Source organism: Triturus cristatus, chromosome 4_1 (genome assembly GCF_964204655.1).
Source record: "Triturus cristatus chromosome 4_1, aTriCri1.1, whole genome shotgun sequence".
NCBI classification, from domain to species: domain Eukaryota; kingdom Metazoa; phylum Chordata; class Amphibia; order Caudata; family Salamandridae; genus Triturus; species Triturus cristatus.
Window position 1 is genome coordinate 1,093,485,659 of NC_140585.1, and position 27,538 is coordinate 1,093,513,196.

The 27,538-nt window shown below is 45.8% G+C and overlaps 1 protein-coding gene across 1 annotated transcript in view; it reads right to left on the reverse strand.

Annotated features, from left to right (window-relative positions):
- The window catches only part of GTSE1 (G2 and S-phase expressed 1), a 289,654-nt gene that overhangs the window by 72,845 nt on the left and 189,271 nt on the right, over window positions 1-27,538 (reverse strand). The window contains exons 8-9 of the mRNA XM_085654085.1: window positions 7,235-7,307; window positions 1,580-1,828 (exon numbers count right to left, since the gene is read on the reverse strand). Coding sequence (XP_085510211.1) covers window positions 1,580-1,828; window positions 7,235-7,307 — 322 coding nt within the window. The remainder of the gene's footprint in view (window positions 1-1,579; window positions 1,829-7,234; window positions 7,308-27,538) is intronic.

A 27,538-nucleotide genomic window follows, 5' to 3' on the forward strand; every position in this document is an offset into this window, starting at 1 on the left:
ATGAACTTAAAGCTTGATGAGGAAATGATTTTATTTCTACTGAAGTAGTCTGAATAGTTAGTTTTTCAGCTGTGTTCTGATTTGGAAGTATGGTAGCTACGGTACGAATTGTTACCGTAGTTAAAGTCTTAAGCTGACCGGGTCCCCTAGTATCATGGGCTGGAACTGGGTGGGAATTGACAAGAGTTTAAGTGTTTATTAGAAGAGCAACACCTACAGAAGAGAACTCCAAAACATACAACCGCAACATGCTACAACTTGCTAGCTTCCAGATGTGCCAAGTGTACATACATAGGATCTTAGCCTATTGTGTCTATTCCACATCTATCACCACATCTCATCTCTGTGGTAGAGTCGGATCCTGACCAACGCTAAAACAACCATGGACACTATATTGGGGATGTTCTACTGATGACTTTAGCTTCTAAGGCCTCTACTGAGACCTGGTCTCACCCATACCCATCATAAAAATCATGAAAAGATATTCTTAAAATAGATATTAAAAATAGCATGTTTTATTGTGTTTGCACGGGGAAATCAAAGCTGCTAGAATTTATACATTTCACACAACTTCAAATACTCTAAAAAGCAGAAACACTTAAGAAAAACTATTCCATTTGGTAATATCTACTGGGTTGAAAAAAGGGCACAATGTTGCAGCAATGAAGACCTTAACAGGGGGAAATGGAAACACAATAAAAAGCAAAAAGAAAAGGCAGCATACATACAGAAACGAAATCACGGATTGAACACAGCAATTTATGAATAGCCTTATTGGTTATGTACTATAAATCATACAGTTAAAAAATATAAATACACTGACTCAAGATTTTTTTTATGGAAATGGGCATACAATGAACTATTACTGCATTATTAAAATACATTCTAGGCCAATCTGCAAGACAAATACTGAATTTCCTGGGTCAATGAGCACTATAACTTAGATTTACTTGCCCATTCTTCATTTGAAACAACTTGCTATCTCAATGCAGTAGCATCCTAGCATGAGCTTTATGTTTTCCATTCACCTTAAACTGAAATGCTGTGGGCAAGTAAAATTGCTTGCAAAACAAAAAGTTGCATTTTGTGCAAACCAGGAGTTCCATTTTGTTCACTACATTATCACTTATGGGTATACTAATAACATGCATCAAAAGCACTTTAATTGTGACCGGTAACTTTGACAAAGACCAAATTTTTAAGTTAAAAAAGAAGTCATAAGACAGGCCTTCAAAAGAAAAGAAAAATATACAGGGAAAGACTGGCAACAGATGCAAATTACTGACCTAGAAGGGAGAACTAAATCTTCAATATCAATAGTGAAATGGTTGACGTACAATGATTAAAGTCATCTGGCTCGCTCATTAACAGGGAGCCTTTAAACCAGACAGTATTACTTTATATACTCTATCATTGAGGGTTGCCATTTTAACAACTGGCACCCTTATTATCCCCCCCATCAAATAAAGGCATCAGCAGCAGACTAAATAAAAGGTGTACAGGGTCTCATGACTGCAAGATCCAGCATAATGTACTGGTGCCATTTCATGTAGATGCATACATATTTGAAGACGCTTACCCATTTTTTGTTGCCTTTTTTGAGGATGCCTTTGTTAATTCGGGATCCAGAAGGTGTGGTGAGGAAAAAGATCTGGGCAGTGTTTTAGGAGTCACTGATGGGATGGCAGACAACTTTCGGCCAAACGGAGTAGGTAAAGCAGATGCACGTTTTGTACTGGAGAGAACCGAAACAGTTCTTGTACTGAAACTAGAATGTGGCTGTGTCCCAACAGATGACGGTCTAAGAGGGGTGGTAGGAGCAACAGCACTACAAGAAAAATAGCCAGTTTATTTCCAATTCATGAAATGTGTTTTACAAGCAGCATAAGAGAAAGACAAAGACCACCTAAATCTTCAGACTTGTTAACCCTTTCCTCTACATTTTAAGAAACAAAGAGCAGAAGCAATGTTAAATGGAGATTAAGACAGCCATGGGAGTTTAGCTGAGGTTTTAACACTACATTTTTATAAAACAGGAGGAAAATTTCTGATTAGTAACAACTTGGGTGACAATTGCATAAAGCAAGAATAAACTAAAGATAATGTGTGGTGCATGTGTGTACTTAGTAGATTTTTTTATTGAATTAGTTGGGACGGTGGGATAAGAAGAGAAATCCATGTTCTGCTAGTAGAACATTCTTTTAACATTGCATCACCAACTCAAACACCAGAGCCAGGTTATGAAGAAAGCCAACAAACCCAATTATGCAGATTGAATCAGATCAACTTCTGGCAGCCAAATAGAAGGACAAACAGTTTGCAAAACTATCCTACATACACTATTAGAAGTAGGATGAACACAATTCTCATTTAGACTAAATACCCCCTCATAGCCTGCTGTATTTCAGTGCGAGGACAGACATCAGGCGTGCCTACCACAATTTATATAAGTGGGAATCTTTTGACACTACAGTAAGAAGAGATTCAACAAGGGCCTAGTTTTTTGGGTGACACGTCTCTGCTTGGAGTCCAAGAAAGACCACATTTGAAGCAATGTCAATCTTCCTCTGGGAAATAGGCCCTTAAAGCAAAAATAAATAAAATGAATGAAGAAAAAACACCACACATACACAACCAAAGGGAGGTTGATCCCAATAATCTTTGCAAGCCTAGTGACACTTCTTGTTACCAGAAGAGTCAGCCTAGAGCAAGAAATAGCAAAGACCCAGATTAACATGTATGCAGAGTACTTGGAAACAATGGCACCATTCACGGAGGTGAGGCATTTTAGTCTATATTAGTGTACAATACTTCTCAGCTACAATAAAGTATGAAACGAGGCTCACAGGCAGATCAGATAAATGGATACCAATGGCACATAAGTGCTTTGTGCCAATCTGCTAAAGTCTGTGGTCCTGGCACCTGGAATGCGGCACAGACATGTCGGTTATGTAAAATTATTTTTGGAAAAAGCACAGCTAACCAAAAAGGGTTTCCCAGCGCCAGCATGAAGAGTACAAAAGACAGTGATGGTATTATTGGTTGAACAGCCATGTCTTTAAACCTTTGCGGAAGTTTGCAAAGCTTGTTTCGTGACGAGGGGATGGGGAAGAGTTTTCCATAGAGTAGGGCCAAGAAAGGCAAGCGAGCGGCCGCCCATCTGTGAAAGTTTAACCCTGGGAACCAAAAATGTTTCCTGGTTTGTGGAGCGTAACAGGCGCGAAAGTTGGTAGGGCTGGGCTAAGGCTTGCAGATATTGGGGAGCAGTGCCGAACTTTATCTTAAAAAAAAAAGCTCAAGGCTTTGAACTTAACTCTGCTTTCCACTTTCAGACAATGAAGATCGCGTAGATAGCTAGAGATGGAAGTAGCTTTGGGAATTCGACAGAGTACACTAGCCGCAGCATTCTTTACCATCTGCAGCCTTTGTAATACATCCTTGTTGACCCATAGATAGAGGATGTTACCATAGTCAATTCTTGAGGTCACGAGCACCTGGACCACGGTTCTTTGGGTGGAGTAAGGAAGCATCCAGCCATTTCAATACAGTAAAGTAGGTAGCCGCAACCTTTACTGCTTGCTGTCTCAGACAGCTGATAGTCAATAATGAAGCCCAAATTACAGACTTGTTGGGTGGGTAGGGGTGGGGCTCCCATTTAGGTAGACCAATGCTGGGGACCCCATAGGTCTTTATTTTTCCCCAGAATGAGGACCTAATCTTATCGCCATTAAGTTTGAGCATATTAATCTGCATCCATGCTGCAATTTGTCTTAGGCCGTGCTGAAGCACTGATGGACCAGACGCCTTCTCAGCAGAAAGCGAGAAGATAATCTGGGTGTTGTCTGCGTAAGAAAAAAGACAACCCAGCCTCCTCTGTGATGGCCGCCCGTGGTTTGACGTAGATATTAAAGAGCAGCAGGCTAAGAATAGAGCCCTGGGGGGGCCCCATAGTGGGGGGGGGGGGGGGGGATGAGGTTTGGAGTTGGCAGCAGAAGAAAAAATTTGCGATTGTTGAGAAAGGACGTCAGCCAGTCCAATGCTGAGCCAGAAATACCGAGGAATTGGAGGGATTTTATTAACATGGTTTTTAAGACACCATGCCAAAAGCAGCGCTTAAGTAGAGTAATAGGAGGACTGCTGTATCCCCCATATCCAAGTGATATCTCAGAATTTCCGTAACACCCAGTAGCGTTGTCTGTTGAGAAGCCGGTTCTAAACCCAGACTGGGATCCATGTAGGAAATTGGAAGATACAACAGACTGTGTAAGTTGAGAATTGATATGCTTTTCCAAGATTTTGGAATATATCGGAAGTAGGGAGATCGGTCTAAAGTTGGAAGGTTGGGCAGGGTCAGCGTTGGCCTTCTTCAGAAATGGAAGGATCATGGTGTGCTTCCATTCAGGTAAAACAATTGCTTCCTGTATGGAGGCGTTAAGAAGGTCCATGATTAATTTAAGATAAGACGTGTCAAGTTGTTGCAACACCATGGAAGGTAGAAGGTCCCGAGGGGAACCTGATTTAATACTACCCAAGATTTTCTTGACTGAATTAATATCTAATAGTGACCAAGATTGCAGTTTGTTGGTGAGTTCTGTCATATCAATGGACTCAGGACTGTATTTTTGCTGCATAGGCAGGACTGTCTGAGAGCTACTAAGCATGGAGTGAATATGCTTTACTTTGTTCACAAAGAGATTAGTGAGGTCATCGCACTGAGATCTATCTAACACTGGAGGCGTGGGTTGAGTGTCTGAGCCTGAGCTTTTAACCATTGTGAACAAGGTTCGCCAACAGTTCTGTGCATTGGAAATGGTGGATGCAACATGCTTGCGCGAGCAAATTTGCAAAGGGCTTGATATTCTTTTGAGGCCTTTTTATATTTTAGTTTGTAATCAGTTGCGTAATTTCTCTTCCAGTCTCTTTCTAGGGTTTTGCATTTAGTTTTTTCTAATTTGAATTGTTCCGTAAACCAAGGGGCAGGAGAGCGATGATTGTATGTCTTTCATTGAAATAGGAAGACAATTGTCAATTGCTTTGGCAATCCAATTATGGTATATATATCGCAAATGAGCTTATTGAAAGAGGTCATATCTAATTTGCTCCAATTCCTAGATTTCTGCGGTACACCAAAAATGGCTGAGGTCAGATAAGCTGGGACAGTGCAGTAAAATTTGACTGCATAGTGATCGGACCAGCATAAAGGGAGAGATGGTAGAGATTGAATATAAGAGGTTGGAAAAAATGGGATCCAGTAGATGGCCTGCCATATAAGTAGGACCCGTATTACAAAGCCGCAGATTCATTGCTGCAAGGTCGGCAATCAGTACGCTACTGATGGAGCATGTAGGGTTGTCCAAGTGAATGTTAAGGTCACCCAGGATAGTAAAGTTTGCCGCCTTAAGGAGATGAGGGGAAATGAAACGGCCCAGGGGGCCAACGGGCCAGGTGGGCGGTAGACAAGAATACCAGATAAGGTAAAATGAGGGGTCAACACAAGTTTAAAAAGGCCTGCCTCATCCCTTGAAAGGGAGTGCTTCCAATTTACATGAATATGAGTTTTTTTTAAATTATGGCAACGCCACCCCATATCTTGAGTTCTCCATCTATCCTAACTATAGGAAAGTTAGAGGGTAAAGCAGAAGCTACATCCGGGCCAGAGCTCGTATGCAGCCATGTTTCAGTTAGGAAGATGGCATCAGGCTGTACACTACTTAATAGTTCGTAGAAGTCCATTTTATGTTTGGGGAGGGAACGACAATTAATATTCCAGAAGGTAAAAGCTATACTAGCGCACTTGTAACGTAGTGAGGGACAGTTGTCCTGTGGGGGGGGGGGGGGGGGGGAGAAATATTCTGAGCTACTCAGCTCTCTTGGAGGAGATTTGTCAAATATAAAGCTACAGCAAGTGCATTTAGTAGCTTCATACAGTGGATCGAGACACTCACTCAGACTGGGGCATACTGCGATAGTTCAGCAGCTGTGCGGAGGAATATCTTATTTGGAAAAGGTGCTTTAATGATTTTTGGGCCTGGGGTAGTGGCCCATGGTCTCGTCCGGGCACAGACGGGCTTGCCTTTGGCAAGGCATCTGGTTTTAATCGCGGGAGGTAGGGGCCGCTAGAACACCAACCTCCTCGTGGCCGGAAGTAGCCTAAACCCTCCACATCAATCGGGATAAACCTGCGGTGGACCGGGGACCGGCTATGAATGAGGTAGGTGCAGTTTTAAAACTTAATTAAAAAGCTAATCTGCGAGCACACAGTAAAAAGCCAAGTTAGCGCAAAAGTAATTATGCAAATTCTACCCAAGTTCAGGCTGTCAGGAGCAGCGAGTGTTTAGCTTCCTCACACGCGTCCTGCGAGTCTGCAAAAGCTGAAAACTGGTGAATGCAAAGGAAATAAATACAGAACCAAAGCTTTGGTACTGCTTTGGGTAGTTTGGAGTGCATGAGGAAATGAGTATTGGCAAAGTCAATAGGTCTGGCCTATGAAGGCACTGTCAAGCCAGAGAAATATTAAGGCAAGTTAATAACAGCCCTACTTCCCTCCGTGCCAAAGAAAAACACCGCAAGGTACTTCAATAGCATTACAATGCCGTGTGTGTCCCAGAAAGTTAGATAAAAGCAAATTGATCACAGCTGTGGGGAGGGCAAGGACTTTTTTGGCGGAAGCACACAATTTCCGCCACTTAAAACATGTACTCCTGACCAACATGTAGGTGAAGCTAAAGCCCTCTCCTGGTGACGCACACAATTGTTTGGCTACAACTGCACAGTCAAGATAGACCATAAAAATGGGTCACATAGGTTTAAAGAGGAGAAAGAGTAGGTTCCAAAATGTGCAGGAAGCTGCAAGGCCCTTCCACTATGAACAGTTGCAAGCACTGGGGGCTAAAGTAGACCGTTCAATTTAAGTGAAAATGAAGGACTACAGAAAGGCAGAGCCAGGATGCAAGTCACTATCCGCCAAAAAGGAAACTGCTACAAGACTTGCATAGAACTGCAGTATTTGCTATGCATTAAGTTCTGTTCATGACGCCATTCTATATTGTGGAACTAAAGTTAAATGAATGTGTATAAAGGAGAATATGAAACTGTTCGCTACACAAAAAGAATATAACATTAAAGAACTACATTCGGGATAGGATATACAAAAGACTTATTGAAGCCACATCCAAAAATTTCTAGTTCTGGTTGCAAAATACATACTCATGAATTTATCACATTTATCAATTACCTTCCATTGCTGTTGCTGATCAGCAGCCTTTTTGGCTGCATTATTTTGGGCACCTGATTTTCAGTCGCAGAAGCTATGAAGTAAAGTGAAAAGTTGTGAGCAAAAATTGCATGTACTTCAGACTCACTTGCTTATTTTCATTTGGTCAGCAGATAAATGCGTACTGCTTAGAAAATTCTAAAGCTAATAGAGATGTGCAATACATTACCTGTTCCCTACCCTCTTAATCCATATTAATTTTTATGTTATCCACCCATGTGTGTGCTCCATTATAAGAGATCATTACTGGCCCCCCCCCCCCTTTCTTTGCCACTTTCAAACAAGTGTCTCCCTATGTCCACTAATAAAGGTGTCCTCTCACTAAGGCTGTGGCGGCTGGTGACATTTGAAAGTGGCAGCTGGTGACATTTGAAAGTACTAATAAAGGTGTCCTCTCACTAAGGCAGTGGCGGCTGGTGACATTTGAAAGTGGCGGCTGGTGACATTTGAAAGTGGTGAGGCTGAAAGAGAAGGAATGACTTATGTAGTGAGTGAGCTTGATGGGCAAATGTGGGGCTCAGATGTCCTCTCCCCCTGATAAACATTTTGAAAAAAGATTGCAAATAGTGCATTAATGAAGATTTTAGTGAGTAAGCAAGGCATTTTTTTTAAAGCAATTGTGAACATGGTCTTAAAATACTTAAACACGTAAAAAAAAACTGTCCCATATCTTACTGCATGAATATGTTCAGTTATTGTAGTGTGGAAACTGTACAGTGCGACTGCTTCAAGACCTTTAAAGTGTGTGCTTGACTTGTGTCTTGCACTGTGTGCAGCATCAACGGATAGAATATGCTCTAATCAGGCTTGAGGGAAGCACCAACAGCTGCAATCAGTCACAGAAATACGTGCAGACAGGGCTTTAAGAGGGATGAAAAATGTGTGAGGGGGATAGGTCTCTAAAAAGGGCGTTGGCTTAAACATGTAAACTAAATTCCTGTGATTGCCATTGTTTGACACCCTACCGGTATTTTGGTTTCTTTAAAAACTTCCTTTCAGTTATGTGCACTCTGTTAGACATGTATGCCCCTTTTCTCTCCACATCTCGCCCATCTGCTGATCTTAAACCCCATCTTTCTTCTTCAGTACCCTCCTTTTCACTCTCCTGAATACCTTCCTCGCATCTCCTTCATTTCACCACTCTCAAACATACACTGCATTCACTAACATGTATGCACTCTTATTTTAACTTTGTCAGTAATTTGACAACTGTGTACGCCCTTAACACACATTTACACAGAATTTCAATTGCAGCTGGAATACAGGACCATTGCTCTCTGTGCTCTGCAGAGGAGCCAACCTACTGACAGCCACTGTGAGAAACTTGCACTCTTTCAGCCTTGGCTCCAGAGCGCTTATTCATGGTCAGTTTCGACTAGTGACCTGGCGCAACTCAGTTCAAAGTATGCACTATACAAGAGTCTCAACACTCTTAGTGAAGGCAAGATCAATATGTGAAATACGGTCAGGAACTAAATCATCGACATGCATTACCTTAACTTTAACACTCATATTTGGAAATCAATCCGTGTTTTTGGCATTAATGTAAAGGTAAGAACATCGGGCCGAACAAGAACCAGTTTCAATGTCAATGTAATGACATATGGCAGATCCACAGAATAACGCGATCACAACCATCTAGCATGCAACAGAGTAACTATCTTTAAAATCATGTCTAGAGTGGGTATAAAATCCTCAAAAACCACTGCACCAATCAATTAACTAAATCAGGGCATTAATAAGCACAGAATAGGCACCTCATATTCTAGGCATTGATATTCAGAGGATTTAATAGTTTGACATTTTCTGGTATTCCACAAATTAGAACACGATCCACATATTTCTCCCTTTGCGCTTGACTGCCTCCAAAGCAGAGGATATTTAGATCAACATTGTCAAGGACCAAAAGCTCTGCACAGCTTTTGGATCGACTACGCCAGAGACGAAATACAGTAGTTCCCCTTCCGAAGGGGGCAGCAACCTACAGCCAGAGTCTGGGGTGTCACAGTGGGGGGGGGGGGGGGGGGGGGGGGGGGGGGGGGGGGGGGGAGGTCAGCATGACCAGTTGTCTCAGCACAATATATCTAATACAAGTTTAGCATTAACACTTACCATTACTGAGGACAAGGCGCTAAATCACGCTTGCATCCAATCCTAGCCTGTGACGGATCAGAACGGGTTGAATCTAAGCCTGTGAATGACGGCTGGCCTTGTGCAGGGATGAGGTCAAATCTCTGCCCAGGCAGTAGTACCATGTGTAACAAGCATTTACAATGCAATGGTCTCGGCATTGTTAAAGTTAGAGCTATTGGCATTGCTCATGACATTGTTTATTTTTTTGTTTTTAAAACATTTAAAGAAACTGCATCGTTCTTTACAATGTCAATCGCTTAACCACTCTCAAATGCGAGACCTACTGCATTTGAGCCCATACACAGAGCCACACACACAAATAGAGCCACCCACAGAGAGCCACTCACAGAGTAACCCACACACAAAGAGAGCCACCCACACACAGTTATTAAAAGGTGTTTATGATGGCGTGACAATCGTCTGCTCTAAATACACAAACACAACCGGTATAGCCATTCGCCGCAAAGTACGGATACACATTAGGGTTATGATCTTTAATAAAGTTTTATTTTCTTTACAGCCTCACAAGCACGCACGAGAAACGCACACAAACCTAAACAAACACACATTTCTGCATATGAGTGCACCTTCGTTGGCATAAGGAACCGCGCTCAACGCTTAAACGCATTTCTAGATACAAAATAATCCTAACACAATAGTTAACACAACCACAACGCATGCGTGCATTTCGCAGCACACAACGGCATAACACAGACACAAACAAAAATGCATTTTGGCTGTGCAAACGCAGGCACGCATATAGGTAACTACACACACATAGAAAATAAACACACACATCCTTTCAAACACACTAATCTGCATTGATAATTGTGGCGCACAGAAATAAACAACGCATTCACTCGGGCAAACACACACAAATGAATAGGCACACACCACAGACATGCACACCCGCGTGTGAATAGGCACATACAACATGCACACGAATAGGCACAGACGCATATACACGCATCCTTACGAACACACTAATATGCATAGATGAGTGCCCACACAGACACAATGCCCACACTCTGGAAACTCATACGAATGAAGAGGCACACACAAACACGCACCCGCTAGTGAACAGGCACACACATGCACACAGACATGAATAGGCATGAACACATACTCACACATCCGTACAAACACACTAATCTGTATAGACGAGTGCCCACACAGACACAATGCAAACACACACGAAGACAAATAAGAGCACTACATAATACAAGGAACAGCTCTATGGTACAACAATGTTGGATGGAGGATTCAAAAAAGCTTAAAGGTTAAAACTGTGCATAGCACATATATTCTGCACTACCTTAAGACATGCATATAATGGCCTAACTGCTCCACAATTCCAGCTCAACTGAGCCCCAAGTGTGACACAGTTACCAGCACTGGAAGTCATACTGCAAATACAGTGTGGAATTTGCAATACAAGTGTGAAACAGTGTACTAATGAACGCTCTGGCATAGGAGTGTGAAAACCTGGGACTACAGTCTTGTCCCAAGGGCAACATTACTCTGAAGCAAAAGGCATGGCGAAATCAGGAGCAACCAAAGAAGGTCGACGCAGTGTAACAAATTGGAAGCATGCTGAATTGCCCACTTTAAGGAATTATGTTTAACAAGCTTCTTGAAGTGACTTTGTACTCACAGCTTACAGAAAGGGGATAAGGGAGCTCGAGGACAGGATCCTGTACTCCACAGTGACACAAAGATACAATGTGACTGCTGTTATCCCTCCTTCACTGTGAGTTTTTAATTCCTCAAGTAGTACGGCACTCAGTATGCAGTGATCTGCCCTCATGATAAGTGATAAAGGGTTGTTTTAGTCCCTATGCTCAGGCAATTACTTTGAACATGACAAAATAGAGATAGACCAAACCCTGCCCAGGCTTTTAATTATTCTACCTTACTAATATGTGCAGAATAGATCCTTGCATATCTGTAAACTTGCTGTTTTGTGAGCATGGGTGAAGTATGCTATTTGAGAGGGTGACCCCAAAAAGTGAAAGACAGACACCCCAGGTTAGGAGGGTGATCAAGATTTTACCTTCTAGAATACTAGCCTGGCATGTTTCTAATAAGGAAGATGGTTATCATTAATTGTGACTAAATAGATGCAAAGTTGGCAGTAATGTCAGTGAACTAATGAAGGATTAGACGCAAAGGCACTGCAGCTATTGCCTGAAGATAGGCTTTAAAGTGTTTACATCTTTTCATTTACATGAATTACCAGCTGTAAAAAGACTTGTCAGATAAAGTGCCGATGGTTTAAAATGAATTGTATTTCTTACCCGCCGAAAGATGTTCCCATAACGAATAACTATTTTAACACCTAGGAAATCGACGAACCCCAAATTTTAAAAGTTGGCAGCAAAATAGTCCACGTTTAAAAACCTAATCTACCTGTGCTGTCTAGATGTGCAGTAAATACTATGCAACCGCTGTGCTTCTCTGAATGCGACTCTTTTCCCACTCCTTATATAATTTCTTCCTTATTGTGTCGACACCAAATTCATCCATTTTATTTCCCACTGGTTTTTCGACTTCTCCCTCACTTCCTCCTTGATCATCATAGCATTGGCTCTAGTTAGTGGCCACGCCCCTCTTGCATAAAATTGAGACCCTTCTCTTCTTCCTTCACTTACAGGAAGGATCACGTACTTTCCCTATGCTACCATCTCTTGCCTACCATTGACTTCACTGTCTAATCTTGAACCATATCGCAAACTTTTTGCCCGCCCACTAGCAACTCCACAATCAACACCTGGAACTGCCAGAGGCAATTAATATAAGTAATACATGGAAAAAAAAAAAACATGCTCCTGCGCGCTGTACCTTGCTGGCATCTCCAGCTTATTTACAATTCTCCTCTCATGCCAACGACGTTGAGTCCCACCTGGTCCACTTCCTCCTAGCATCATGTGAAACACTGCAGGCAACACTCTTATCCACTTTATGCCATGTTTGTAGCTGCCACCTAAACCTCATTTAAGAGCCGGGTTCCCCTGCACCCCCTGGTCGCCCAGCATTACCTGCGCGTTTCCCTCGTTCTCATTACTGTAGCAACACCCCATGGCGGGGCAGTCTGTCCCCCTAGGCCGGGTGATGGATCAAACCCAGATCTGTTGACTGGGTGTGAGTGTTTGATTGGTTCTGATGCTCCGTCCATCACCACCCCCTTTTGTACCACTTTGTTCGCCATAAGTTGGCAGGGTATGCTCAGACGCGAGTCCCTTGCTCACTTTGCCACTGGATTCAAGCTAGCCTGGCTGAAGACGGCTGAAATGCCAGAAACCGGTCCTAGGAAGCTGGTTTCCGGTCCAGGGAAGGCATGGCTTGGCAGTTCGGGCTGGACTGTTCCCATGATGCACAGGGTCAGACTGATTTGCATATGGCCATGTCTGAACTGGGGTGGCAAAGTGGGCTAAAGAACGGTGATGGATCAAACCCAGATCTGTTGACTGGGTTGAGTGTTTGATTGGTTCTGATGCTCCGTCCATCACCACCCCCTTTTGTACCGCTCACACGCTCCTACAGCACCACACTTCAGGTCCTTCTACAGCGGCCCTAGCAGGCGGGCAACATCACATGACAAGCCTAGGCTTCGGGGACAACCACCAGCGGAACTTCCGGCACCGCTCAGCTGTGGTCTGAAGCAGCAGTCGACTGGCGAGGTCTCCCTTATGCGGTGAGGCATAGCGGCGGCCATCTTAAGCTAGTGCTGCATCTACTTAAAAGTCTAATATTATGTACAACTAAGATAGAAAGTTTAGATTTCCAACGCTTCTATAAGATTCATCACAATTTACAGCACGTTACAAAATACACATATACATTCGGGTTTGTAACTGATCTTCCATCAAGCATATATTGTGCTTTTCATATAACAGAAATAATGATCGGAGTACGAAACTTTTACGATGCACTAGAATATGCCGCTATCTGCTCAGATCAGTTTTTGGCGAGTAGCTTCCAGTTTGCTGCTCTTTAAATATTATATTAGCAATGAGGCAATCAGAAGAAGGCATCTTTTCAGTAGTACACCTATTGTCCTTCTTTTATGTCAATAGCTACAACAGCTGAGCTCTTATTAAAGGAACGCCTAGAGCAGTATGGCCCGGTTTCATTTAAGCGGGGTTTAAGGTTGTTGTTCGCCATGAACACCACCGCCTTTCTCCGAGGTCAAGCAGAAATGCCTCGGAGAAACGCAGCGGCGTTTTCGGATTGGGGGGGGGCGTGTTTCTTTCTCTCCTCTTCCCATTGGCTGGAATGTTTACATTTCAGAGGAGAGGAAGAAAGTAAAAAACACGCCCCCGAATCTGAAAAAGACGGGGCTTAAACGGACAGAAGCCCCTCTCCTCCAATGGCTGGCATCCGTTTAGGAAGCCAGCCAATGGAGAAGAGGGTCGGGTTCAAGCCCTGTACTAAAAAACGTTAAATCTCGCGAGCGCGACTACGCAAGCGCAGCCTTCGCTAGCCGAGACCTAAAAATGAAAAAATAATTTTGTAATACTATTAAAAAATCCACTAGATTATGCCGCAAAATATGTCTTTTCTTGCTGCAAACTTGTCAACCCCGCCACAAAATTGCGGTGGCCCTGGATATCACCACAGACTCCCATGGCACTGAAGGGCTTTAGATAGGCAAGCCCTGCTTTGTGCGTCATACTGCAGAAAGTTGACTTACTGCCTGGATTCCAGCTCCGTGTTCAGAGCTAGATGAGGCAGGCAACTTTGATAGGACTAGTTCCTCATCAAGTATATGATCTCAGCATTAGTCATGTTTAAGAATGGCTGGTTGCTGTACAGGAGGATGGATGCTGTAGAGGAATCCTCCTATATGCTTCTGAAGCAACTGATCTTAACGAGCAGCCAAGACATTGAAAGAGGCTTTAGGGTCTCAAAAGAAAAAAAAAGCCTCAGTGACTTATCAGGCAAACCACCAAGCTCGTCTTTGAAGGGTTAGAAAAGTTGACAAGTCAGCCACTTAGCATATATTTGGGGCTGGAGTGTTAAAATAATTAAATCAATAGTTTTGTTTAAGTCTAACAAATGTATTTGTAATGAATGTACACAAACTGTACATGGGCCTGCTCTACGAGTTACCTTTGATTGCTATGCTTTTGAAAGTCTTGTGGAAGCTGCGGCAGGAAAGAACATAACAGATTGACACTGATCCAGGTTGGCCTACCAAATTCTCCTCGCAATCAGCTGGAAGTCAGCATTCAGCTCTTGTTCAGTCTTTCTAACCAGCCACCTGTGAGGATCCCTCTATCAACACATTTGGCCATTCATCCCACTATTTTCCCGTGACCTATATATGAACACCCACATCAATAGATATGTACATCTTCCCAAACTCAAAAAACAATTCATTCATCATAAGTGAGCACAGGTGTGCTGTCCAATTTTCCAATAAAGAATTTGTGATCACCGTTGCCACCTCTGCAGGTTGAAGAAGGAATAAAACATGTATGCGACTACCGGTTGCGTGTAATCTACTGGCCAAGAACAACTTTTATATTGTCCATTACCTGAACTTTGCCTTCGGGAACTACAATTTTTATTTTGACAGTTGAATATTAAATTACAACAATTATGGAGGGAAATGTGGCATCATGGAACTCTGTCAATTATGACAAACTGCACACTGTGGCAAAGGTATAATGGTCCGATTGGTCAGATTCCAATATCTACCATCAGTTGAGATGTAAAACGTGTTCGGGGCGTGGCCAAGATGGCGCCGAGCCAAGTCATGCCTTGGCGACTCTCCGGCCGACCTGCACAGTGCTTTCCGGGCCCGAGATGCGGCATATGGAGTACCCGAGGGCTCCCTGTCCCCTAGAGCATGGGCAGATGCAGTGAAACTGCAGGTGGAGCCACCAGAAAGCTGCGGCAGAGTCCTGCGGTCCGCAGCAGGGTGCTGGAGGTGCGGACGCAGAGACATGCGAGCCCAGAGCGGGGCCGTGTGTGAGGCGCGCGGCCTCAGAGGCATGGTTCCGGAGGGCTGGCCGCGCCCACGAGGCTCGACCACATTGTGCACCCCGCAGCACAGCATTAGGGCAGCCCTTCGGGCACCAGGAGGGCCGCTCAATTACAAATGGGCCCAGAGTGGCCATAGAAGCTGGCCGGCAGGGGCGGAGAGACTCTCCAGATCCAGAGGGACCCGAGGACACCCTCGACAGCGCTTACTCTTGCTGAGCTCTGGATCCCCCATAGGAGCTCTTGGGTGAGTGGAGCGCCTTGCTGTGGGCATACCGGCAGGCAGTTCGGCCCGATTAGCGCACTCCCGTGGTCGGCCAGCTGGGGAGTGGAGTCCATGGAGTGCGGCCTGGCAGGGCAAGTGGAGCTAGCGGGCCGCGTGTGGTGGGGTCCCGGCACCCGCTTGCTTGCGAGAGGAAGTCTGGTTCACGCCCTGGGATATGGCGCTCTCGCCCATTGCTCGTGCCCTGGGAGCGGGGCCAAGGTAGCCTGAAGCGTGGGACAGTACGAAGCCTTAAGCCCCGGGAGAATTCAGCCAGTGGCCTGCACCCCTTTGCACGTGGCTCCCTTCCCTCCACCCTGGTTTACGGCAGGCACTTCGGCCCGGGCTGGGATAGAGCTGCTGCTGGGAGGCGGGGGAAGGCCCGGTGGAGCAGTGCTCCCCCCTCCCCCACCCCCAGCACGACGAGAGGGGTTTTTGAGCCGTACGGAAGCAGCAGCGCTACCGCCTGAAAGACAGACCCATGCAGCCTGACCTTGCTGTGCACCGGCCCTGGGGTGCTGGCGGTTGTCCCCCACCAGGTGGAGCCCATGCTGTGATGAGCTGGGATGAGTGGCCGCCTTGTTGCACGGCCAAGGGGGCCTGGAGTGTTTGTGCCATTGGTACCAGCGCGCACAACCTACGACGTGAAGGCCTGGGTGACGTCAGACAGGTGTTGAAACAAGCTCCTCACCATGGCGACTGGAGGTCTCAAGAAAGACCACACGATCAAGGACCTTCTCTCCTGACCCAGGGGGGAGTGGATCGGAGGAAGCGGCCGCGCCCCCTGGAGGTTTGAGTCATCCGCCCGAGCACACTACAGAGGAACCAGTAACTGGCGGTTATGGAGGCACTGTTCACCTTCCTGAGGGATGAACCCCCCTCCCTTAAGAGCGAATTTGCGCAGGACCTTAAGGAGACACAGCAAGACATGGACGCTCTGGGGGAACGGGTCACGGATCTGGAGGAGAGGAGGAGGTGGAAAGTTCAGCAAGAACTCAAGACGACTCCGGGAGCAGCATATAGCCATACAGGCACTCCGTGGCGGAGACCTGCTGCGTGGTGGGTATAGCACCTCCAAAAGGAGCAGAGTCCGGAGGGCAAGCCACCACGGTCTCAAACAACAAAAAAGAGTGGCTGGCAGAGAATGGGGTGCAGCCGGACCCCAGCTAAACTGGACCCTGAAGAGATAGTTAAGGGTCGGCAGGCAGCCATTGAAGCAGTCCCTTCCACTTTGGCTAAAATTGTTCCTCCCTAAATTGGGTCCCGGTTTCTATGATGTGTACACCTAGAGCGGGGCGGCGGGAGTGGGTAGTCGTGCCTTTGACCACATTTCAACCGTCATTGGATCCACCATGTGGTGTAGTCATACCACAGGACTATATATTTGTTCATCTTTCCAAATTTCTTTTACAGTGTTGGGTTTTTTGGCGAGGGATTTTGTTGGGGTCCACACACCTATACAGGGGCTATTCAATTTGCACACTGTAGTGGGATTCTTCTAGGTTGACGGTGCTAGAGTAGCATGGAGTGCACGGGGGGCACCCAGAGACGGGTAGGGCCGTAGTTACTTAACCCCATACATGACTAGCCGGGACATCCGAATTCTGTCGCTCAATGTCAGAACACTCAACAATCCGACAAAGCGGCGGGCCATTCTTAATTTCCTAGAGTCTTCACAGGCAGTATGCCTTTTACAAGAGACTCATCTGCTTGCCAAAGACTGTCATAGGGTGCAGTCTAGGACCTTCCTGCAGCAATTCTTTTCGTCAAGCCATACTAAGTCAGCAGGAGTGGCGATTCTGGTGAGCAACTTTCTCTGGGGCAATTGACCAGAAGGTAAACGAAATCAGGGGGCGCCTACTAGTGTACAGGTTTACTATTGCAAATAGGTTATATGCCCCCAATGAGAAACAGGAAGAGTTCTTACATGGAGCACAGGAGAGGGCACTGGGATCGGAAGGGGGGGGGGGGGGGGGGGAAGAGATCAACTGGTGTTAGTAGGGGGGGAGGGGGGGGATATCAACATGGTTTGATACTTCAGATCGGCATTGAGATACGGCCAGGCAGGTGCGCTATCAGCGGCTGCTCTGGTACGCCTGGAGCAACTAGGGGTGGTGGATTTATGGAGGGACAAACACCCACAATCAATAGCATTCTCTTACTACTCTCATGCGCACAGAACGTATGCCAGGCTGGACCACTTATTAGGCACTAGGGAGCTTCTTTCACTCACTAGGGAGGTTGGGATACACAGCTGCGCTGTTAGATCACGGGGCGGTGACGATATCTCTTTCCATGCCCCCGACCACACGCCCCCACCCCCCCCCCCCCGATCCTGGCGACTCCGAGACTCCTTACTGCACCGCATGGAAGTTAAAAAGCAAATCCAGCACGCCCTTGATGACTTCATCACAATGCTACCCCCGAGGCGTTACCGGGCATTGTGTGGGGCGCGCTCAAAGCAGTCAGAGGGGAATTTATTGCACTATCCTCTGCAGATAATCAAATGCGTAAGGCTAAGAATGAGGACCTCACAGGACAAGTGACGGAACTTGAACTCATACATCAGCGGACGGGTGCCCCGAGAGTGTGGCGCCAATTGTCCAGAGCCCGTGCTCAACTTACGGCATTGGACCTGGACAGGGCGGAATACTCCGCCCTTTGCCTGCGTCATTCCCATTATGTCAGAGGCGACAAATGCGGGAGGCGCTTGGCCACTACTCTGCGTGCCAAACGCAACGAGCAAGGCGTCTCAGATCTTCTCACTTACAGGGACTTTGGTCACAGAGGGCCCAGACATAGTGAATGCCTTCAAAACATTTTATGAGTGCCTGTACGACAGCCAGTAGCTAGATCCAGAAACTGTTTCTGGCTACCTGAAGGGGGCCAAGACCTCGGCTCTCACCTCGGATCATGCCGCAATCCTGGACGAGGACATCAGCATAGACTAGGTAATATCGCGATAGCGTGCCTCAAGCTGGGCAAGTCCCGGGCCCGGACGGGCTGTCAGCAGTCTTTTATAAATATTTCTGCCCCACATTTGCCCCTTTTCTTACGAAATTATTAAATTCCTTCTCTGACCCTGGGTCCATTCCTCCTGAAATGTTAAAAGCCTCGATAGTTGCCCTACCCAAACCAGGGAGGGACAAGCAACGGTGCAGCTCTTACCGGTCCATTTCCCTCTTAGACATTGATTTTAAATTATTTACGAACATCATTTCCCACAGACTCGATGATTATATGACCCTCCTAGTGGACCTGGACAAAGTGGGCTTCATCCCTCATCAGCAAGTAAGCGATAACACCTAGTGAGCTTTTCACATCAATTAATTAGGTGACCAGGTTCCAGGGGAATACATGCTTCTAGCGGTTGACGCAGAGAAGGTGTTCGACCGGGTCCATTGGCCATACCTCAACCAAGTCCTGGAGCACTTTGGGATAGGGGACAGATGGAGGGCTCGCATTCTTAACTGTTATCACGCTCCTACAGCGACAATTCGGGTCAACGGTTTTATCTCTTTATACAAGTCAGGGCTGCCCACTCTCACCCCTATTTGCTCTGTATATGGAGCCCATGGTGCAGAGTGTCAGGGATCACCCGCACATTGCTGGGGTCCCCTTCAGCAGTGATACACATTATCAGCTTGTATGCCGATGACGTCCTGGCATCCCTAGCATGCCCCGCTGTCTCCCTTCCGGCCTTCCTGGAGAAACTGCAAACCTTTGGAGTGGCTTCAGGGTTCAAAATCAACATCACAAAATCTCAAGCACTCAACCTCTCTCCCTCAGGACACGGTGGACCTTCTTGCGGCCCAATATCTGTTGGAGTGGGCCTAGACGACTATCTCGTACTTAGGGATCACCTTAGCCAATTCAATATTGTCATCGATATGATAGTAACGACGGAGCACTACTCCAGCAGCTACGGAGCGAACTGGGGAGGTGGAAACACCTTAACGTCTCCTGGATGGGTCAGATAGTGGCGTGTAAGAGGATGGCCCTCCCCAAAATACTATATCTTTTCCAAACCATGCCTCTCGCTCCTCCACGGGGTATGTTTGCTAAACTTCAGTCAGAATTAGCGCAGTTCATCTGGCAGGGACGGAAGCCGCGAAAGAAGCGGTTTCTGAGTTCCCTCCCTCCAGAGGCCGGAGGGCTGGGAATCCCAGACCTACGACTTTAAAGCGTCACAATTGAGATATTTAGTTGAGTCGCCCGGAATCGGAGAAGCCATGGCTCTTTCAGGATAAGGTGGCTAAGATTCAGTTCCTCCTCAAAGCACACAGACCCAGAAGTTTGTATATATCCCCGGTAATGCTAAGTGCCTGGGATAGTACCAGTACGAAGCTAGCCCTGTCCACTTACCCGTCTCCACTATCCCCTCTCTGTGAGAACCAGGACTTTACGCCTGGATTAATGGCCACGAATTTAGCAGTCTGGAGGGAGGCAGGATGCCGCTCTATGGGTCATTTCTTTGATGTGGAGGGCCTGCTTGCATTCTCCCAGATGCAGGAAATCTTTGGAATCCCAGAAGCGGAACGCTTCCATTACCTTCAATTAAGGCATTGGATCATGCACCCCTCCAATCACGCCAAGGCACAGCGCCGCCTAACGCAGTTTGAAAGGTGGCTCCTAGCTAAATCATCTGACAAGAGCATGATCTCAGAATTATATGCGCTCCTTATCCAAACCCAGCTCCACACATTTCACGCAGGGCGTGCAAGATGGGAAGATGAATTGGGACGGTCCTTAAGCGCGAAAGAGTGGAAAAACATAGCCTATCGTGCTCGCCACACAGCCTTTACAGAGACACTGACTAAGATTACCTCACATTGGAATGACACCAGTTAGAATACACAAAATCAAACCCTCACACAGTGACAGGTGCTGGTGACGTTGCGGGGACAGAGGGACCTTGACACACTTCTTGTGGGAGTTCCCACTCATCCAGCTTTACTGGACACGAGTCCTCGATGACAGACAAGCACCTAGACACACAGCTCCCGCGTTTCCCCACTTATGTGCTCCTGGGTCTTTCAAATCCTCTGACTTGCCCCCTAAAGTCTGTCCGCGGCAGACAGATTGGTACGGCGCTGGGCGCAGTGGCCCAGGCCATTCTCGCCCATTGGGGAACGACAAATACCCCCACCCACACAAACTGGTTGCATAAAATCTGGCACATATTGGGTATGGAGAGGAGATCTAGGTCTCTGGCAGGGAAGGGGTGGAAACCATATGTGACTTTACTCACAGGAATTCAACTAAATGACCTGCCCAAAATAGCTCAGGCTCCTGCGCCTCATTAAGGCCCCTAAACCAGACCAACATACAGCATAAGGACAACAGCCAACTATCTCCATTAGTGCAATCTAGGTCATTGGGTGAGTGTGGATTGGGTGGGGGGAGTTCTATGGGGGAGGAGGGATCTTTTTATTTTATTTATGTCATTTGTAGAGTGCTTGAATCACCCCAGACGGGGTATCTCCGCGCTGTGGACGTATAGAGGTGATGACTTAAGTGCTAGAAAAGTGAAGTTTTGAGTTTTTTCCTAAAGATTAGGTAGTCAGTGCAAAGGCAAATGTCCAAAGGTAGTTGGTTCCAGAGTTGAGGAGCTTTGCCTCCTAGTCTGGTTTGTTTTATCCGTGGAACCGTGAGAAGGCCTTTTCCTTTTGAGCGGAGGGTACGTGATGGTGTGTGTGTCTGACTAGTTTGTCCGCCAGATATGTTGGTCCCATCTGGTTTAGGCCTTTGAACACCATACAGCAGATTTTGAATGGAATTATTTTGCGTATGAGTAAACAGTGAAGTGTGTGGAGAAGGGGGAGAGAGGGAGCTCGGTAAGGTGCACTGGCTACCAGGTGGGCTGCTGTGTTCTGGACCACCTGTAAACTGTGCAGGGAGGATTCCTTGGCAGAGATCAGCAAAGCATTGCTTAAGTCCAGACAACTGGGGGGGGCTGAGGAAGTGAAAGACCTTGCGGAGTAAGCCAACAGCATGAAAGCATGCTCGTTTAGTTGCAACTATATGCTCGTCCAGGTTGAGTTTGCTGTCTATTAGGACCCCCAGGTTTTTAACCACTAATTTTGGGGATGGAGGCGAGCCTACTTCTGGCCACCAGCTAGGTGCCCATCTGGTAACTGCGTCTTTGAAGAGCATTATTTCTGTTTTTCCTGCGTTAAGCTGCAGGAAGTTGTTGCTCATCCATTATGTTATGGCTTTCATGCCTTCAGTAAAAATGTTTTTAGTGTTGAGAGAGTCTTTGTCAAAGGATAGGAGGAGTTGAGGGTCATCTGCATAGGAAATAGGGGTGAACCCGATGTTTCTTAGGAGTGCTGCGAGTGGGGTGACATATACATTGAATAGAGAGGGGCTGAGACAGGAGCCCTGTGGTACGCCCTTGGTTACCGAGGTAGTCTTGGATTTGAAGGGTCCCAAGTTTACCGTTTGGGTTCTTCCCTTAAGGAAGCCCCTCAGCCAGTCTAATGCGGTGACCTGTATGCCTATAGTCTTTTCAGCAGAATCTGGTGCGAAATGCTATTGAATGCTGCGGACGTCGAGCAGTATAGGAATTACTACTCGGCCAGCGTCCGCCTGCATTCGGATGTCATCTATGACATTGACCAGGGCTGATTCTCGGCTATCTCGGGGGTGGAATCCTGACTGAGTGGTCAAGACAGTCGGGGAATTCAATGAATGCGGATAGATGAGTATTGATGTGTTTTTCCAACAGTTTGCTATGGAGAGGGAGTAATGAGATGGGTCGATAGTTGGATATCACGTCGGGGGCATTTTGGTGTTTTTCCTAATAGGCATAATCTGGGCGGCTTTCCATTCTGCGGGAAGCTTACCTTCCTTGATGGATCTATTGAGAATGGAGCAGAGGGGTGCTGCCAGTTCAGCTGTGAGGTTTCTGGAGATTTTTGCTGGTATTAGGTCTTTGGGGGATCCCGATTTGGAAGATCTTAAAAGGGATTCTGTTTCATGGATGGTGAGCAGAGGGGATTCTTTTAAGGTGGAGGAGTTGGATGGGACTGGGGTAGGGTAGGGTTTTTCTTTCCCGCAGTTCGGGCTAGTAATGTATCACTTGCAGTAAACCATGTGTGACTAGCTACTGGGGAGCGGTCTCCCTGAAGTGTCCAATTTGCTGCTGTTTGTCTGCCCTTCGTGTCAAAATGCTAATAAAAGATTTAAACCATAATTTTTTTTTTTTTAAACATTGATTTCTATATTTGAACCCAGGCCTGGGTGTGGGCTTAGGGGACAGCAGTGGGCTGATACTGCCTGAGGAGGGTAACCACATAAAAAGCAACATTCCTGTGTTTTTTCTGGAATTAGAAAAGCATTGAACCAGCCTTGGAGAAGCGGCACACCATGGACAAGGAAAAGAGCTTCCTACAGAAAGCCTCCAACACTGGTAAGTGTGAGTTGAAGGGTCACTCATACCTTACAATTAGGACCCGAGTAGGAGTTTTTTTTCTCCATCTTTGTTCCTCAAATGCTCTTCAGGCCCTTCCTTAAGTGCTCCGTTACTCTTAGGGCTCTCTCCAGTCCCTCTTACCCCTCACCAGGCTTTTTACTCCATTGGAGCAAAGTTGTTTGAAGTCATTGCTGCCCAGGGGGCTCTGTTACCCATGGTCCCACCAGGTCTCCAACCATGCCCACTTAACAGGAGGGAGAGAAGAGGAAGGATTATGTTGCTTACCCTGTAAGCATCTGTTCTTGGCATGCTGTAAATTGGCTGCGATTGGATTAGCATTAGCGGAATCCATCTGGTATTTAGAGGCTATCTTGTCAATTCTGTGGAATCCATTTTGTATTTCTGGCAGCCATTTTGTTTACCCTTGTGCTCCGTTTAAAGGACTGGCTATACTTTGATTCTTCTGCACATGTGCAGAGTAGCAGAGACTAACTGTCCATACATCTGTTTTTAGTCTGTAGCTGTCAGGTTGTTTCTACCAGAGTCAGCAACTGCTAGCTCCTCCTTTACTGTTGACTGTGCATTTCTGTATGACCATCTATGTATGTAATTCTCCTACGTGTGCTTGTACCGCCCTCTTTTCTGAGCCCCTGTGTGGGTATAAAAGACCCATGGTTCTTCTACTCTGTGTGCTACTTCACTCAGTACCAAAGGGTGCTGTTTGAATGTAGTTCTACCTCATGAGGTTTATTAAACTCTGTATTTTCTATTCGTTTCTGTGCCAACGTCTTCCTATTGGTCTGAGGACTCTGCAGAGAAGGGCAAACCCCTTGCACTGGTAGGCCTAGCTGAGGTCACCATCAACAGGCACGTAGAGCTGTTGATTCACATGCTTTACATACTCCTGCCATAAAGTGTTGGGTCTGGAAGTTTGCAAGTGGTTTTTCTTCAAAGAAGTATTTTCCAGTCACAAGGTAAGGGGACTCCTCCTTTCAGCGATAGTGGGCATCAACTCCGATTGTTTTCCCACAAGAGGGTGCAAATGGAGAAAAGTACAGAGATGTCCATGTGTGTAGAATGTGAATAACTGCAATGACCATAGGTGTCCGGGGAGTAGGGCGGGCGCATGTTAATCTACAGCTCTACATGCCAAGAACAGATGCTTACAAGGTAAGTAACAATCCGTTCGAGGGACGTGTGCTGTAGATACACATACTTTGCATTGACTGTATAGCAGCACTCTCCCAAAGCAGTGGCTAACCAGTGGGCATTGCAGTTGTCTGAAAAAGTGTTTTTTAGAACTGCCTATCCTACATTAACTTGTTGACGTGCCAATACATCCACACAATAGTGTTTGGTAAATGTGTGTAGTGTAGACCATGTAGCTGCTTTACAAACGTCAGCAATGGGAAAGTAACCTAAAAAGGCCATAGATGCTCCTATTTTACGAGTAGAATGTGCTCTAGGAGGCATGAACAAACTTCTTTTGGCTTTAATATAGCATGTTGGATACATTTTACGATCCACCTAGAAATACCAGATTTAGAAATAGGTTTGCCTTTATGAGGGGGAAGGCAACAAAAAGTAGTTTCATTTAGCGAAAATCTTTAGTTCTATCAATATAGTACAATAATGCTCTTTTGACATCTAATGATTGTAGAGTTCTTTCTGCTCCAGAATCAGGTAAAGGGAAGAAAACAGGTAACTCAACTGATTGCTTTATATGAAAAGCATAGACTACTTTTGAAGGAACTTTGGGTTAGTGCGAAGAACCACTCTTAATGGAGTGGACAGAATTGTTCTTCCAAGGTTAGCTCCTGAAAGTCACTCACATGTCTTGTTGAAGTGATAGCAATCAAGAAAGCAATTTTTCAAGAAAGGAACTACAATGGAAAATTGTGCAATAGTTCAAAAGGTGGACCTATAAGCCTTGTTAGAATATTAAGGTTTCATGCAGGTGCAGAGGAAATTCTGTGCTATCACTCTTTTGAGGTCTTCCATAAAGGCTTTAATTACTGATACTCTGAATAAGGATGTGTTGTCTGTTTTGAAGATATGCAGCCACCGCTTCAAGGTGTAGGCGTATGGATGTGTAGGAAAGGCCTGCACGTTGTAGATGCAATCGATAAATGATTTGTTGATTGAAGCATCTAGTGGGTCAATGGTCTGTTTATTACAATATACAACAAACCTTTTCCACTTTGCTGCATAGAATGCTTTAGTGGTATGTTTCCGTGCTTCATTAAGAATGGTGATGCGATCTTGTATATTTAGGTATCCAAACTATGACTTCTGAAGTCAAAATCACTAGGTTGAGCTCCTTGGGGTTTGGAAGAACGATTTCTTACTGGTTCTGGGTGAGGTCTGAGTTGAGGTGAAGCTTCTGGTGTGAAACTACTGAGATTTCTAGTAGTGTGGTAAACCATGGTTGACGAGACCAGGTGGGAGCCACTAGAATAATGGGGAGAGATGTTTGCCTGAGCTTCCGAACCAGAAATCATCCATAGGGTACTGCCTTTGGATAGAGGGTGTGGGAACCTGGAGGCAAAGTTAGGGCTTTTTGAGTTCTCTGTTGCACAGAGATCTATTTATGGAAACCCACATTTGAGGAAGAATGGGAGGAGGACTTGGGGATGAAATTCCCACTTGTGGACTTGTTGCTGCATCCTGCTGAGGAAGTCGGCAAATTCATTCTGTGACCCTGAAAGGTGTTCTGCTAGTAACTAAATTTTGTGATTTATTGCCCAACGGCAAATGGTCTGAGAGAGACATGATAATTGTAGTGTGCGTGTGTGTGTGTCCCCTGTTTTTGTACGTAGCTGTCATTGTCCTTCCGGACTAGGACAACTTTCCCCATCAGGTGAGACAAATGCTTTTAGTGCTAGGTGAACAGCTAGAAGCTCTAGGTAGTTGGTGAGGAGATTGTTGTTTGGCGTCCCAGAGACCCAGAACTGTTAGATGTTGTAGATGGGCACCCCACCCTGAAAGAGAGGAGTTACGTGCGAGCACGATCTGTGGAACAGGGTCGATAAAGGCCGCCCTTTTGATAGGTTGTATGCGTTCCACCACTGCAGAGAGAGATGGGTGCAGCTGTCTACCAGCACTAGATCTAGCAGACCCTGTGATTGATTCCATTGTCGAGCTAAGCATTCCTGTAGGACGCATGTTTAAACTTGCATGAGGCACTATGGCAATGCATGATGCCATCGTCCCTAGGAGTTGCATGAAAGTTCTGACTGTTGGGTACTGGTTGCTCTGGAATTGTAGTAGCAGTGTTTGCAAATTGGGAATTCTGGCTGCATTGGGATAGGCTAAACATTTGAGTGAGGACAGATGGTCCTGCAGGGTCTTTTTTGATCGAAATGAGCGACAGGCATCACAGTCTTCTTTGTGCTCCGGAGACAGGCACAGGTTTCAGACCTTGTGAAGGTCAGTGCGTGGATATTTAGAGTGGCACCAAGGGAAAAATTGGAACGGAGTCTGTTTCATCAGTAGATTACCCTACTCTCCCCCCCTTGCCCCCCCCCCCCCCCCCAACGAGGGGAAGGCATTGGAAACTGGCTAGGCTCAAAGGACGCGGTTAATGTTTTTGCGATCCAACTAGGAAACTTTTCCCAATTTGACACGCAGTGGATGGGAAACACTTTAGTTGCGCACCAAAGGGATCCCGGAGGACGGTCTTGAACTGGGGAACTGCAAATCACATCTAAACCCGATGTCAGAAAGAAAACACGAACAATGGAGACGATGCCTATGCGCACAATCACCGAAAGGAGGAGTTACCTTAACACGCGACAGCAAAAGACTTCTTCGAAGAAAAACAACTTGCAAACATCCAGACCAAACATTAAATGGCAGGAGTATGCAAATAATGTGCATCTACAGCACACATGCCTCAAACATATAGGTAAAGGCACTGCCTCAGTAATCATACAGACAGTGTCTCATGACTCAGTGTCTGAGACAGCTTGAAAACCAGGAAGCTTGTTTCTCCACTACCCATGTCAATAGCTGCTAAACTGCAGTTTACAAACCGGGCCAGGCATTGCAAACATAGGGTAGACTGCCCGTACTAAAGAGGTACACAATAATGTACTGCACCTCTCTCCCGAGAGAAGACGTTTGAGTACCAATTCAGGATCTGAAGAGGGAAATATATAATACAAGTAACCTCTTTTCATACTATTTAAGGTTTTTGTTACTTATCGCCACAATCATTGTGATATTTGCTGCCATGACTTTGCATATGTTCTGCTCTAGTTTGCTGTCTAAAAGTGTCTAATACTTGTGCTACTGTAATTTGACGATTGTACCTCGGCACTGTTATTGGTCATCACATTTAGTACTAATGATAGGAGCATCCGCTTTACATATATTTAAGGGAGCTTTACACGCAGCAAAAACAGATCTTTACAATTTGAAACATACTTTATATTCAGATATTTTTTAAAAACCATACGGACCA